The sequence below is a fragment of the Sturnira hondurensis genome, unplaced genomic scaffold (assembly GCF_014824575.4).
Source record: "Sturnira hondurensis isolate 20B ecotype Veracruz unplaced genomic scaffold, ASM1482457v3 Scaffold0009178, whole genome shotgun sequence".
Classification (NCBI taxonomy): Eukaryota; Metazoa; Chordata; class Mammalia; order Chiroptera; family Phyllostomidae; genus Sturnira; species Sturnira hondurensis.
Window position 1 is genome coordinate 2,706,944 of NW_028081809.1, and position 16,549 is coordinate 2,723,492.

The window sequence follows — 16,549 nt, forward strand, 5'->3', positions numbered from 1 at the left end:
CAGTTTCCACATTCTAGAACCCAAAGGCTGACAATGAGGCTGAAAACTACGTACATCAGCCGGTCTGGCGGCGAATCGCAGTTGTGGAAGATTGCAGCTGCGTCAGAAGTAGACCTTTGGCTGGGCTTCCCCTTTACCTTTGTATTCTTAGCTGCCGGAAGTTCAATAAAGGACCACAATGAGCCAAAGATAAGGGCTCTGGTTGTTCCCAAGGGTGATAAATCCAGGGCAAAATTAGGTGTCTCAGTAACATCAATGAATTAGGACGTACAGTCACTAAAAAAAAAAAAAAAGAAGAAAGAAAGAAAGAAAAAGAAAACAAGCACACACCCATCAAATCCCTGAAATAGGTCGTAATGTTCCCCCAAAAAGTTCTAAAAATTTGTTAGGAAAATCACGAGGCAACCTACGAGGGTGGTGAAAATGTGCCATATCCAGATCTGTATGGTTATATTATGGATGCTAACTAAATAAAAACTAATCATACTGTATGTTATGAGTCAACTTCTTTTAAAAATATTTATTTATTTTTAGACAGAGGGGAAGGGAGGGAGAAATGGAGAGAAACATCAATGTGTGGCTGCTTCTACTGCACCCCACCCTGGGGACTTGGCCCACAACCCAGGCATGTACCCTGATTGGAAATTGAACCAGTGATCCTCTGGTTCACAGGCCACGGTTCAATCCACTGAGCCACACCAGCCAGGGGGACTCAACTTTTTTTAAAGGTTCAATAGGATGTAAACGAAGTCTGAGTGTCACTCCTGAGCGAGAGCGTAGCTACCTGACTTCTGACATTATAACCTGTGCACTGAAGTTCAGAGCCTAAGTTGGAAAACGCCAGCTGAGTACTAAGAAACTACAACTCCCAGCATACTTTGCTCCCGGACCGGAAACCTTGGTTTCGGGCTACTGTCGAGGAGGCTTTTCCGGCACGCACGGTCTCCTAGTACATCACTTCCTGGAGCGTCGCGGGCTGTAAAGCGTAAGGGCCTTAGCCAATCTGGAGGGCAAAGTGACGGCCGGTTCGTAGCCACTAGCAGCTGCTGCGAAGGTGAAGCCAGAGTGGATTGTTCTAGAGCCGCTCGTCCGCCACTTCTCAGGTGTCACTGAGATCTCAGGTGAGGCAGAGGTGGTATGAACATCACGGCCACCAAGTTCCCGTGTTAACGTCCGGCCTGGGCAGTGGAGGGGCGCGGCCCAGGTGCTGGTGACAATGCTGTTGAGGCGGCTTTGGGGCTTGGGCCCCGGGAGGCAATGAAGATTGGGCCACCTGAGAAGATTGGGTCTTATCTGTCCCCGGGGGCTTAAGGAGTGGCTGGGTACTTCTGGGGCGGGGGTGTACCTTGGGAAGGTATTGTTCTCAATTAAGGAGAACAATACCTTGTTGGTTGTTTGGACGGGTGCACGTTGCGGGATCAAGGAAATGGTTTGGTAATTTGAGGACAAGTCCTTTCCCACAGTTCCTGTTGAACTGAAAAATGGAAAAATCGTAGTTACCAGGCCCTGACTGGCATGGTTCAGTTGGTTGGAACGCCATCCTGCACACAGCAAAGTTGAGAGTTCCATTCCCAGTCAGGGCAGATACTTTAATTGAAGGTTCAGTCCCTGGCGGGCGTGTATGAGGGGCAACCAGTTGGTGTTTCTCCCTCACATCTATGTTTCTCTTTCTTCCTAAAATCAATAAACATACTTTTAATTTTTTTTTAAAAAGAGAAAAGTTAGCCCTAGCCAATGTAGCTCCATTGGTTGGAGCTTCACCTATGGACCAGAAGGTCTTGGGTTCGATTCCCCATCAGGACACAGACCCAGATTGCAGGTGATCCCCGCCCCGCCCCCCACATTGGGGCAGAAGTGAGAAGACAACCTATTCATATCTCTCTCTCTCTCCCCCCCCCTTACCCCTCCCCTACCCCTCCCCATGTCTCCCTCTCTCTTTCTCCCCCGTCTCCCTCTCACTCATTCCCCTCTTCCCCTCCCCCCACAAAAGCCTTGGGGGAAAAAATATCCTTGGGTGAGAATTAAAAAAGAGAGAGAAAAGTTAACAGGATTGCTAAACCATCATTTTTCTCTCTTTCTGAATGTGGTGAACACTGCTACAGGCCCCCAGAGCAGCTCTTGTTAATTGCTTCTGCTCCAAATTATCCTCATCCTATAAAACTCCAGGTATAAGCATCTCTATGTTCCTGGTAAGAACAGGTTCTGACATGCAAGTCAGGGTATAATATCCAGTTTTCTGCTTCATCCAGCCTCTAGTGAAGGTCACAGTCTTACTGATATTTTTCTTGGGAGGGAGGGAATGTAAAATTCTTTTACTACATTTGAAATACAACCCCATTAAAATTGTATACCACTTATGAGGAACTTACAGTTTGTTCCTTCAAAGTTAACAAATATTTTTTGAGCATCTGCTTTGCCCCAGGCATTGCTAGCTCTAGAAATAACAAAGGTGAAGTATGCATTTCAACTGCTTTTCCTTTGAAGAAAAAGACATCAGAAGTGAAGTTTGTAGTAAGGCTATATCTCTTTAGTTGAACAGGTATAGAGGGTCTGTGTGGGCCTGGTCATGTGTCAGAAGCTGGTGGATGAGTTCACAGTTTATTCAGATTTTTAAAAGTGCTTTGTTAGTATTTGCAAATGTATCATAATTAGTTGAGATGCCAACAGTCTCCTGTTTTGATAGGCAAATAATGAATTGTCTTTCTGTAGTAACCCAGGAGGACACATAAGTATTGCCATCTGATTGTATAAACTCCTATCTCACATAGAGGAGTGATGGAAAAAATCAATATTCTTAATATTTAGAGTGTTATATTGTGTTACATCAACATTAAGAACACTGAGTGTCAGTAAATCAATACCAATATCAATCTTGTGGCCTCATAGAGTTTATTAGGTGATGGGACAACAGGAATGGAAACTAAAGCTTAGGGAACACCAGGCAGAACTCTTTACATAAATTGTAATAGGCTCTTTTAAGAGTTAAAGAAATGAAAGTCATTTAGGCAGAGACCATGAAAAATGTGCCTTTTGCTTAACAGTTAAATGTTACCATTGTTCAGTCATTTCTGCTTTGCTTCCCTTTTCCTATGATAAAGAACACTGACTGTAGGAGTATCACAAAGTATTGCTCCAACTATTGTGACTCCCAACTACTCATTTCTCTCTGGTCTGTTGATGGTCTTGAAGACTTGTCTTTGCTTTGGTGTAGTGAAACACATAAATCAGAAGCACCTAGGCTTTGCTCTAAATAGTTTCCTAGTGCTGTCACTAGAACCTACTGAAAATTAAACTTTAAATCACTTAAATAAAAATTCTTAAGCCTAACATGAAGTGCTTGGTTGTGAACAGAACCCTTTTTTATATTCTGAAGTACATGATTTGTGGACTACAAATTATGTACTTGCCAGGATTTTTGAAAATAAGAGAAAAACTTACTGTTCACACTTTCTTAATAAAGGATTTCATTTATTTATTTTGAGAGACAGGGGAAGGGATGGGGAAAGAGAGGGAGAGAAACATCAGTGGGAGAGAAAAACATTGATCGATTGCCTCTTGTACACACCCTGACTGGAGACTGAACCTGCAACCTAGGCATATGCCCCATCCAGATATCCACCTGGCTGGCAACATTTCGCTTTTCAGACCGATGCCCAACTAGCTGAGCTACACGGGTCAGTATTTTGTTGTTGTTGTTGCTGTTGCTGTTTTTTGACTTTGTAAACCTTGTACCCAGCAGCAAGGCTGAACTGGGAAGAATGGAAGCTAATGCATCTGTCGACATGTTTTCAAAAGTCCTGGAAAATCAGTTGCTTCAGGCTACCAAACTAGTGGAAGAACATTTGGATGCTGAAATTCAGAAACTGGATCAGATTGATGAGGATGACTTGGAACAGCTCAAAGAAAAGAGACTTGAGGCACTAAGGAAAGCTCAACAGCAGAAACAAGTAACCTCTCTGCCCTGCTTTCTGACATTGCTTTAACAGTATGCGCCTAACAACTTAAATATACACATTTGTCAATAGTTACTTTGCAGTCCTCCTTTTTAAGGTTTTGACCTCAAAGTTCCTGTCATTATTAAAAATTTGGCTGGAAAAAAATTAGTTTTGAAGACATATTCGAATTGGCCTGGTTAATGTTTTAATCCACAGTCAAGTAATAGAAATACGTGCCCAAGATCATTTTCTGAGCTCAGATTTTCGTGGCTGGAGTGAACTAAGAAAAGCACTGGCAACAACAGGAGTTGGTGGTTTCCCTGTCAGGTATTAGTAAAGCCTGTCATGAGCTCAAAGCAAATGAGATAAGATTTAAGCACACTACTAGTTACTAATGAGCAACTAAAAATTGTTATAACTATGATATTTTTGTAGAAGTTTGAATTTACCTGATTTGCAGTGAGGAACATATATCAATGTCTTCAATGAATGTCAGCAGTTAAAGACAATAGTCTGAGTATTTATAATTAAAAGTTAATTGAAGCAGGCAGCTATTAGGAGTTTTTTATTAATATACTAATCAATTTAAAATGAATTTGTATGGAGTAACTCAGAGGATATTATTTTGGAGCTTTCATTGCATTTTAATAGATGTTTTTTGTTAAAATGTTTTCTGGGGAAGTAGGCAGGAAGCCTTAAAGGTTTTTAAAGCTATTATCTTTGAAAGAGTAGTATAGATTGTATAGTAGTTTTGACTTGCTGATCCACGAGGCTATTGGGGAAACCAATGCATACAATGACATAAGCAGTCAATAGGCCTATGTTAATTGACATAGGTCAACCTATGTTCATTAATTCCTAATTAAAACCTAATTCCTCGGTCAACCAAGCACTCCCCTACTATTACAGCAGCTAGAGATGTGAGACTTAGGGAGGGAGCAGAAGAGCAAGGTGAGAAGTAGGAAGAGCCCACAGAGGCTTGGGTGATAACCCCTAAGGGAGAACCAGGTACTGCCCATTTGCCACATGGCAGATAGGCTCAGCCTACACTGTTATTTGTTCCCATCCTGCTTGATCCCATTCAGCACACACCTGTGGAGCCCATGTTCCGTGAAGGAGATATACTTAAGAGTGCGGGGTGTGTCGAGTGTCTTCAGAGAGTTGTTGGGCATTGGTGGAAGTTTGGACTCAGCTTGCCTCCCTTTAAGAAGTGGACAGGTTCAGGTCTTCAGCCTATTGGTTAAACACATAGGAATTAGTAATGGAGAGAAATAGTAGCTGTTTAAAAAACAAAAATACAGGTTTTTAAGGATACATGTCATTGGCAAGTAAAAGGAATCAAGAAGTGCCACATTATTAAGGAATTATTACTTGAGAGTTTAAACTGTTTATAGACTTTTATCTGTGAAATGTCACATAGGGAGAAGATATCTGGGCCTTCTGTGAGTGTCAGCTCAGTGTAAGCCAATGTGAAGTGGGCATCAAAACTACTGTGTCTGGGCTGTGCTAGCTTGAGTGCAGAGGCGGAAAGGGGACGGCATCCCTGCCCCTTCCTAGTTGGACCTTGTGAAAGACTGCATTCAGACCTCCCCCACGTTTTAAAAGAACATGGAGGAATTAGACTATTCAGAGGACAACCAGAAGAGTAAGAAATCTAAATATCATTTCGTATGAGAAACAGTCAAAAGGAAATGGAAATTTTAGCATGGAGAAGTGGAAAAAAAACATAGGCAAGATATATTTGAAGGGGTAACGTGAAAAAAAGATTAGAACTTTTCTCTCTGATCTTTGGTTCAAGCTGGGATGCACAGACTGAAGTTAGAGATATTGTACTTAAGTGTGAGAAGACCTCTCTAAAAATTAGAGTAGCCCTGGCTGGTGTAACTCGGTGGATTGAGTGCTGGCCTGCAAACCAAGAGGCTGCCAGTTCTATTCCTGTTTGGGGTGCGTGCCTGGGTTGCAGGCCAGGTCCCCACTAGGGGGTGTGTGAGGGGCAACCACACATTAATGTTTCTCTCCTTCCCTCTCTCTCAAAATAGATAAATAAAATATTTTTAAAAATAAATAAAAATTAGAGAGTACACATACAAATGCTTTTTAAGCTCATGTGTCAAACAGTTTTACTTACCTTTGTGTTGTCTTATTTTTACAACTACGCAATGAGATAAATGCTTCATGATGTCTACAGATGAGGAAATTGTGACTCAGAAAAGTTACCAGAATTCATAGCCTAATAAGTAGTAGAACAATTATTCAAGTCCATTCTACCTTGCAAGTCCTTCTACCTGCAAGCCCAGTGCCCCTTTTTATGAAAACTAGCAGCCTGAAAAAGGAAACACATTTCCAGTTGTGATGAAAAGCTTCATGCCACAGGAAAGGTTTGAGAGGCTGAAAGGTCTGTCAGGTGTGGTTGATAAATTGGTTTGGGAGGTTGGATTATGTGACTTGGGAGACCTTTATTGTTTCTGGGCGCAGTGAGTAGACAACTTTTTCTTCTAGGATACTACCCATGGACGGCCAGTATAGAAGAGGTTCCTGCCTCTCCATGGTTATCATGAAGAATAAGCAGGCCCCCTGAGTTTAGGAGCTGCAGCAATCCCCCTCTCCTGCCTTCACCCACTACCCTGTCCCCAAAGACTGGCTTTATCTCATGAGCATTATTTTTGAAAGCTTTTTAGTGATTTGAATCACAGGCTTTTTATTTTAGTAGCGTGAGTGCAGAGAAATTTAATGGGCTTTACATTCTAAGTATCTTGAATCTATACATTTTTATTTTCAGAGTTCGAAGAAAACATATATTCTAAGTTACTGAAACAGATAATTGTCTAAAATGTGAGCCATGCCTTAGAGATAGTCAATGCTCACAGACTATTTTTGTATTGATACTTAGAAAATAAGAAACCTTTCTCTATAGGCAAAATCAACTTATATAATAGAGAGTTGGGCAAAAGTACATTTCCAGTTGTTCATATGGAAAATAACAATAATTAATACAAGAATAACCTGTGCATTGTGTACCCACAACTGGAAACCTCCTTTTGCCCCACCCTATATTATGCTGACTTGGACACAAATAAACTGGTATGGAAAGAGATATTTCAAATGTGTAATATTTCCCTTTTCTTCACATCAGGAATGGCTTGCAAAAGGTCATGGGGAATACAGAGAAATCCCTAGTGAAAGAGACTTTTTTCAAGAAGTCAAGGAGAGTAAGAAAGTGGTTTGCCATTTCTACAGAGATTCCACATTCAGGTAACTTTGTTTACTTCAGTGACTATCTTTTTTTTAAACATGGAAAGGTCTTTGAATAGAAATATGCTGACAGAGAAATTATGAAAAATAAAAGGAACTACTTCCTAAGTTGCTCCTTTGTACTAGAACTATACATTAAAGTTAAGCAGTGGTTATTTTAAAGATTAACTTAAAAACCAATGACATATAAAAGGATAAATGAACACTATTAAAAAACAAGAATATTTCTATAGAAATGGCTGTTTTCTGAATTATAGGTGTACTAAAAAAATCTTAGAGCCCTGGCTGGTGTGGCTCAGTGGATTGAGCTCGGGCCTGTGAAGCAAAGGGTCACTGGTTTGGTTCCCGGTCAGGGCACATGCCTGGGTTGCAGGCCAGGTCCCCAGTGGGGGACACATGAGAGGCAACCATACATTGATGTTTCTCTCCCTCTCTATCTCCTTCCTGTCCCCTCTCTCTAAAAATAAATAAATAAAATATTTTAAAAAATCTTAGAGATTTACACTTAAATTTTTTATCAATGCAACAACAATATTTTTCTTTGACTTGACTGAGCCTTTCACCAGAAGCATGGCTAGAACTGCCAGGCTTGGCTGGAAGGAGAAGAAAGTGATATATCTGAAACCAATTCAAGTCTGCAAACCTCCATGGAGGCAGATCCCTTATAAAATGAAAATATATCCAGAAGAAATTATATCTTAAACCAGTGGATTCAAGTCTTTTTTTATGCCCCCAAATTTGATTAATTGCCAACATTTAAAAATTGGGGAGTATTTTTGATTTTTAATTTAGATTTCAGAATGTTTATAAAAACTTGATTATAACCGACCTAGATTCAGTATGAAAACAATCGGCTGATGCTGTGAGTGGGGCTGCCTTCCCTAGGCCATCACTGTGGTCCAGTGCTGTGTCTTTATCGTTCGCCATCATGTTAGCCTTGCCTTCTTCTCTCATGTCATAGAACGTCTGGCCTCTGTCTTAGGTTTAGCACCAAACAAGTTGATTGTTAGTTAACACCTTTCATGGTTGACTGCCCAAGACTTACTGAATAAAAAAATAAAAATGGAAAAATTATTGCGATGGTGAAATATCCCCCAAGGGAAAGTGGGAAAAGGTATTGGGAAGGTAAAGAGTATCAAGAAAACCCTCTACTGTTGTGGCACACTGTCATCTTCCATTGGCACGCATATGCCTTAAGTTGCCAACCTCTGACATAGATGATGAGGTGGGTTATTGATATCATATCAGTCTGTAAGATTGATTTGCTCGTCCGCTTGTTTATTGTTAGATGTTTTCACCCACTAGCTTGTTAGTTTTGTGAAGGTAGAAAATTTGCCTGTATTGTGGCCCAAATCCACTGCTTTGGATTCCTAGCCCTAGAGCATCAATGGCTGACACATAGTAGGTTCTCAGTAAATATATTTACTGAGTTGGAGATATAAACAGTGCAGCACCAGGAGTACTAGCCTTCAAACAAAACTGAAAAATAAAAAAGTAAAACAAAATTTTATTTTATTGAAAAATGAAAATCTCAATCATTATATGTGTGTATATATATACACACACACACACACACACACACACATACAGTTACATGTAATATATATAAAATCAAAGTTCCTAGCACATAGGGACTGTGTGGTGCATACTTTCATGTGTCAAATCCTGGAAAATTCAGTGAACCTTTGAGCTAAATAGGTTTTAAACTACCTGTGTAGAGACCAAGAATTAGAGAGATTAAATGGCTCACCTAATGTCACTCAGTTACCAAGTAATAAGAGGTTTTAAGCCTAAAGCTATTTTAACTGCACCATGGCTGCTGCTTCTGTGTTTTTTAAAAATGGGTTAATTAGATAGCCTTATTTAAGATAGGTTCCAGCTCTTTCAGGGACAGTGTCTTCAGGCATTCAGAGTGGTCCAGCATTGGACATGTCATTGGACGCTCTTACAGTACAGCCTCTATACTCTGGTTTCTCTTCAGATCGTATAAGTCTTTTCACCTGTTAGAATACAGACTCTAACAAACTAGGCTGTCTCAAACACCTGGTAATCGATTGTTTACCTTTATACCAAGAAGGTTGGGAAAACACCAGAATCTGTACATGGCATGTGCCAAAGCTGACTTCATGGAGTCTGTGCTATGAGACTAAAATTCAAATGAGGTTGTCTAAAACGAAAAAGCACATCAGTCTCAGCAGGGCCTGTGGTGGATCCATGTGTGCTAAATGTGTCCATGACAGGATCAAGCGTGCTTTCCTTGTTGAGAAGCAGAAAATCATCGTGAAAGTATTGAAGGCACAAGCACAAGGTCAGAAAGCTAAATTTAAAAATGAAGCTTTTTTGAGTAATAAGAACAATTAAGAGGCAAAAATAAATCAAATAGCTTCCACATTACTCCATGTAATACCATGGAAGTTGATTTATACATGAATGTTCAAGAACATATTTCTCATATAAAAGTTCATTTATCATTTCTTTTGAGCTTCATTCAAACACTTTAATAATTTGTTCTTTCCTACCATTTTCACTGAATTCTCACTGCTGCAATTTAGGGTGGTATATAAAAAGATACATTTAGAGGGAAAGTGATGAGGATTTAAATTTTAAAGAAACTCACTGGACCCAAACCTAATCAGGGAAAACTATGATCAAGGAGCTCCCCAAAAGCCTAGGCATCCAAACCAGTGGTGTCAGCATTATTGGCATGAGCATCACCTGTGAGTTTCCCAGCTACACTCCCAGCAATTTTTGGATTCATATTTATATTTTAAAAATTGGATGTAATAGATACCAGCTGTTAAGAACTACTGCTCAAAAAAATTATTATGATAGTCTGTTTCAGAAACAGGATTGACCAGTTTAAGTATGATCTACTTGAAAGAAATTGTCACTTCTGTTTTCCTCTTCAGTAGAAGATGGCTTAATGAAAGTTAGTTCTAGTATTGTAAAACAACAATGACCATATTACAGCCCGCACCCTTAATATGCTTCTTGCTGACAGAGTTGCACAGCTAGAAGAGTTCCCTCTCAGTGACACCTGTCTTTCCTAATGACTTCCAAATATGGCACCATATGCACACTGCTAATTCTGAGAAGTTTCTTCTGAGTTCTGTCAGATCATATTTGTCTCCCTTCAAGCTCCCCGTGTGAGATACCAGGAAACATGCAAAAGAGGAAATGACTTTTTGTTGTTAACAGTGAACATGACAACAACGTGAAACACTTAACAATTTGAGGCATATATTGAATATTTTGGTTTTTATAAATATCAGTAGAGTAAATCTGACTATCTAGATATAGATTGTTTTTCTACCTCTCACAGGCAGCTAATCTATAGGGAAATGAGGTCATCTAACAGAAGCACCAGTTGGCTACCAAATTATGGGACTCAAGATAAACTATAAAATAACATGTACCTTAGCTCTTCCCAAAAGTTGCCACAGGTGACCTCTGAAAGTGGTTTGCTATTCATTTTACCCAGAAAACCCCACCAAGTCATACATATCAAAAGGTTCAAATCTTGGAGTTCACTTTAAGAACACTCATGAAACTGCCCAGGCCATCAAGGGAATGCGTATTCAAAACGCCACAAAGTATCTTAAGGATATCACTTTACAGAAGCAATGTGTGTCATTTGTCATTACAACAGAGGCGTTGGTAGGTGGGCCTAAGCCAAACACTGGGGCTGGACACGGTCAGTGGCCAAAAGAGTGCTGAATTTTTTACTGCATATTTTGCTTCAAAATGCATGGAGTAATGCTGAACTTAAGGGTTTAAATGTAGGTTTCTGGTCATTGAGCACATCCAGGTGAACAAGAACTTACAGCAGAGCTCATGGGTGGATCAGCCCATCCAGGAGCTCTCCCTGCCACACTGAGATGACCCATACTGGAAAAGAGCAGATTGTTCCTAAACAAGAAGAGGAGGTTGCACAGAAGGAAAAGATATCCCAGAAGAAACTGAAGAAACAAACATTTATGGCCCGGCAGTAAATTCAGCATAAAATAAATTAATGTACCTTAATATTTATTTTTGAAAACAGAGATATCTGTTGTTTCAGCTTTTGATTTTCTGTATTTGTTATTTACAGGTGTAAAATATTAGACAGACATTTGGTGATACTGTCCAAGAAACATCTGGAGACCAAATTTTTGAAGCTGAATGTGGAAAAAGCACCTTTCCTTTGTGAGAGACTGAGGATCAAAGTCATTCCCACACTAGCACTGGTAAAAGATGGAAAAACACAAGATTATGTCGTTGGTTTTACTGACCTAGGAAATACAGATGACTTCAGCACAGAAACACTAGAATGGAGACTTGGCTGTTCTGATATTCTTAATTACAGGTAACTTTTAATAAAATAATAGACTTATTTTAATTCTCATTTTCAGTGATATTTTCAGAGAAGATTTTTGGGGGGTTAACATTTATTTTATGGAATTAAGATCTTTTGGCTGAGATGTGAAAAACTTTGACGAGGGAAAAGCAGAGTATTTCCTAAATTGTGCATTAGGAGCATAATCTCACAGCAGAAATCTGAGTTATGGATAACAATGAGTCTTTGAGTACACCTAGCTATAAAAGTTAGAAGCTAACATCCTCATGAATCTAATTCTGCATAATCTGGAAACCCAAAATGACACCCAAAAATTGACTCTCCCCTGATTTAAACTAGATTATTCAAATTGATAATGACTGACTTCAAAACATTAGACTTTAAAATGTGTATTCCTGTCTCACTTATAGAATCTGATACAATATATAGAATCTCATTGCTATGCTTAGCTTAAATTATTAATGGGAAGAGTCTTAAGTTTGAAAACCATCTAAATTCCAACTTCCATTTTGCATTCATTTCTTTGTCTTTCTCCAGACAAATAATTCATCTAATTCCACAAATTAGAGCATATCATCTTGTCCTTTTTGTCTGTTCTTTATTTGCAAAAATAATTGGTAAAACTGTGAGGCCGCCATTCCACAGTTGTAGTGCATTTCATAAGTAGAAGGTTCTATTACGTTTTTGCTTTTCTACCCCTTTTCCTCTGAATCTCTCCTATATGTATCTAAAAGACTCCTACATCATGGAAATTGATTTTGGATATTAATATTAAATAAAAATGCTGATATTTTAAATAATTATTTTGAAATTTTTTTCAAACTTTAAACAGTTGGAAATAGTACAAAGAATGCTCATATGCCCTTCACCCATATTTTCAAATTTTAAACATTTTATATTTGTTTTATCTTAAGTTTTTCTCTTAACCATTTGAGTGGAAAATGTAGATATATTGTACCTTTACTCCTAAATATTTTTGTGTGCTTTTCCTAAAAACAAGGACATTTTCTTATATAACCACAATACAATTATTAAAACAGGAAATTTTTATAATTTACAGATCTTATTCACATTCTATTAATGTCCCTGTAATGTCCCATGTCAAAAAAAAGAAAATGCATTGCATGTAGTCAGTGTGTCTTTAGTTTCCATTAACCTATAACAGCCTGTTACCCTTCCTTTGTTTCTCAGCACTTTGACAGTTTTGAAGAGTACATACTGGTTATTTCAGAGCATCTCCAACTTGGGTTTGTCTAGTGTTTCAAGTTTAGATTCATATTATACATTTTTTTACAGGTGTACTGTGGAAGCAATGTATTCTTCCTTCTTAGTGAGTGCACCATGTCAAGAGGCGTGTGGTGGTGTCTCATTTCTGGTAGAAGTGACTGAGCTCTGGTTAATCAGTCATCTACCAGGCCAGATGGTGACTTAAGGAACAACTTTTCCATATCTCACATTAATTTTATTTATTTATTTATATTAGAATGGGCTGTGGATTGTTTTATTCAATGAATTATGTTCTGTTGCCATTATTATTTACTTGGAGTTTCAAATTGCCCCAGTTTTGGCCAGACATTCACACTGTCTTCTATAGCCTTTGGTCATGTCCCCGGAATTGTCTGAGCACTTTCTCTCGAGTACAAATGAGATGTTTTATGGGGGCTCATGTTGTACTCTCCCTAGAACCGTCTATTTCTCCAAAGAGCCATGGTTCCTTTCAGTGGCAGATGATACTTCAAAACCAAGATCTAGGTGCTAGGTATATTCCCAGATATTTTGGAAAGAAGAAATTGTCATATTTCATTTATTTCCCAGACATCATTGAAAAGAGTTCCATACCAATTCCAGTTAATGAATTCCATGAGTTTTTATGATGTCCATAGAAATCTAAATATTAAAAAGTGTTAAATAGGACCAAATCAGTCACAACAGGCTATGAAAAAATATAGCATATTTTTCTGTCATTTTTACAGTGAAAAACTAACACAGTTTCAGCATAATCAAAACAGATGAGGGTAAAAAACCTTAGATTTTCTTCTTAGCCTTTCAGTCAGAAATGCTGTTGGCATCCTGTGAAATGTAATCAATAATTAATGATAAAAGAGAAAATAAAACATTGATCTAAAACATTTAATAGTGCAAAGTAAGATTTAACACTATTAACTATCAATATAAAAAATATAGTAGTAGCTCAGTGGATTGAGCACAGGCCTGCGAACCAGAGGATTGGGGTTCAATTCCCAGTCAGGGCACATGCCTGGGTTGCGGGCCAGGTCCCAGCAGAGGACACATGAGAGGCAACCTTACATTGATATTTCTTTCCCTCTCTCCTTTCTTTCCCCTCTAAAATATGAATAAATTACACACACACACACACACACACACACACACATATATATGATACCTTTTCCTTGACACCAACACTTTAAAGAAAATTTTACTCTATATGTTACGGTGTGGGGAAAAAAGGTAAATTTTTCTGAAGTTTAGTACACCAACTGTACTAAATCATAAAGAATAAATGCTTTTTAAATTTGCTTTTTTTTTAGTGGAAATTTAATGGAGCCACCATTTCAGAGCCAAAAGAAATTTGGAACAAACTTCACAAAGCTGGAGAAGAAAACTATCCGAGGAAAGAAATATGATTCGGACTCTGATGATGATTAGAAAGCAGCTATAATTCTTTGTAAATTGTCTTTATTTCTGCTTACTTTAGAATTAGATGTGTTTTATAAATTCTGTTGATTTTGATACATTGTTCATCTAATGGTCATATTCTAGTTTTATACAGTTGCATCACATTGAAAGACATCTTTAATATTTTTTTGTGGAGCTCATATTTAAGTTGTGGAAAACCGATGAATTCTTAAATTACCTCGGTAGGACCTGAATTCTCTTATTTTTAAGATTGATTTTATCACTGGATTGGAAATAGAAATTCAATGAACTATTTCAGGACTACTTCTCACGCATTATTTACTTTGTACCACAAGTGAAGTAACATTTACTAGTGTAACACACTGCACTTCTAAATGATAAACACTCGACTTCAGGAATATATTTACACAACTATTAAAGAACTGCTTATTTATTCAGTGTGCTGTGTGTGGTTGAATCAGCTATTAATTTTTTTTTAAAGTTAAGTTTCTGAAATTGTAAAAGCATGGAGCAAACAAAAACATCTATTCAAGAACATACTAGATCTTGGCAAGAATAGTGAGTCTGTGTGGTATGGGAGCCTTGACTCCACACCCCTCCTCCCACCAGCTCCCAATCTTAGCCTACAGTTTTCCCTAGGGGGAGCAGACTGCTTGCTTTTCTCTTCCACCCAGTCCCCACCTGTTGCACAGATCTACCCCAGGAATGGCAGACCAGGAATACTGTTTCTGAAGCACTATTGCCCCAGCTTACTCAAAACCTCATTGAGATTAACAATTGACTTACTCATAAACTGGAGTGATAGTGATTAAAATGGACGTTCCATGCAAAGAGAGGCAAGCAGAGAAGACCAGGGACTACTACTCACTTCTCTACTTGTAAGACCACAGGTGTCACTCCTAGAAGAGCAAGCTACTCTCCCCACCCCCAGCTATGGGTTCAGTAGCACAGAGGTTCTGCTCAGTGGGAGAAGCAAACTATACAAATGGCTTTCATTGGGGTGCATCCCCTAAAGGGACCGACTTTATATAGAGCAGAGTGAAAGAAGTTTAAGGGTTCTGCTATAGACAAAGGAGATTTGGACTGGAAGTCGAGGGGGAGATGTAAGAGGAGGTTAATAGCTCCATGATAGTAATAAGCAAAAAGTAAGAAATTTTAGCAGAGAATTAAAGTGGCAGCAAAGAGTAGCTCTAAGGTTGAAACAAACCTTAAAGTCTACAAGGCCCTGAATTTAATTGCATCAAACTGTTTGGCAATTTACACCCCAGTGCTTATCAAAAATAGAATGGTCTGCTAGCAATTAGTGGATGTTAACAGTGTAGTAACAGTAGAAGTAGACCAGCTACAACACTTACAAGGAGATCTGGGAATTGAACAGTAAAAAAGCCCTGCTAAAACTACTGTCACTGGTTTTGGAGTCAGGATGATATCAGTGAGTTATATGTTGCAAGGTGAGTGGACTTACCTGAAGTAAGCCCACTTTTGTCTCTAAACAAATGAGCAAATAAGCCCTGTGGGAGAGGGGAGGATGAAGCCCCAGAGCTGCTATATTATCTAAAGTGCCCAGTTTTCAGCAAAAAAAAATGGTGAGGCCTGCAAAGAAACAGGAAACTGACCCATACATGAGGGGGAAAGGCAATCAAAAGAAACTGCCTTTGAGTGGGCCAGATGTTGAAAGCACACAAAAGCACCTGTTACATTTTTTAAAAAACTAAAACCATGCCAGAGGTAAAGAAAGATAAAATTCCATCAAATAGAGAATAAAGAAGAAATTATTTTAAAAGAATGAAATGGAAATCTCTGAACTAGGAAAGTACAATAACTGCAATGAAAAAACCATTCGAGGTGCTTAACAAATTTGAGCTTGCAGTAGCAAGAATCAGGAAAACGAGATTAGGCGGTGCTGACACTGCCATCCCCAGAACAGGAGGAAGAAAAACAAATGGCTTCCCAGAAATGTGAGAAGTCAATTTATGTGTAGTGGGAATACCAGTAGGAAAGCAAGCAGAAAATGATAAGAAATAATGCCTAAAATACCCAACGTTGATGAAAACATTAACCCAAGAAAGGAGACTTAGAGCAGAATGATCCACACCCAGAAATGTCAGAATAAAAATGTTGGAAGACGTGATGATCTTGAAAAGTCACTATGTATAAAAAAAACCTATTAAGATTAAAAATTGATGTACCAGAAACAGTGGAGACCTGGGGGTGGTGCAAATAGATCTGTATCAGACTTGGCCAGACTGTAGGGCAGAGGAAGGCTCAAGTGAGGAGGATTCACAGGAAATGACCAAGGCAGTCGGGGTGATGCTGCACTACTAACATGATATGTGACAACAGATTTCCCTAACCCCAGGCAGAGACT

The 16,549-nt window shown here is 38.8% G+C and overlaps 1 protein-coding gene across 1 annotated transcript; it reads left to right on the top strand.

The window, feature by feature from the left end:
* The first annotated feature begins 944 nt into the window (after positions 1 to 944).
* Positions 945 to 14,214, top strand: TXNDC9 (thioredoxin domain containing 9). Its single transcript, XM_037056790.1, has 5 exons — positions 945 to 1,121; positions 3,740 to 3,947; positions 7,069 to 7,187; positions 11,278 to 11,532; positions 14,073 to 14,214. Exons 2-5 carry the CDS (start codon positions 3,759 to 3,761, stop codon positions 14,188 to 14,190), a joined length of 681 nt encoding a protein of 226 aa, XP_036912685.1. The 5' UTR covers positions 945 to 1,121; positions 3,740 to 3,758; the 3' UTR covers positions 14,191 to 14,214.
* The last annotated feature ends 2,335 nt before the right edge of the window (positions 14,215 to 16,549 follow it).

Bases quoted from the DNA above. Each gene is read 5' to 3' on its own strand.
- TXNDC9 (XM_037056790.1), top strand. From the start codon at position 3,759: ATGGAAGCTAATGCATCTGTCGACATGTTTTCAAAAGTCCTGGAAAAT. The intron at 7,188-11,277 runs GTAACTTTGTTT...TGTTATTTACAG, and splicing joins TACAGAGATTCCACATTCAG to GTGTAAAATATTAGACAGAC. The intron at 11,533-14,072 runs GTAACTTTTAAT...CTTTTTTTTTAG, and splicing joins TCTGATATTCTTAATTACAG to TGGAAATTTAATGGAGCCAC.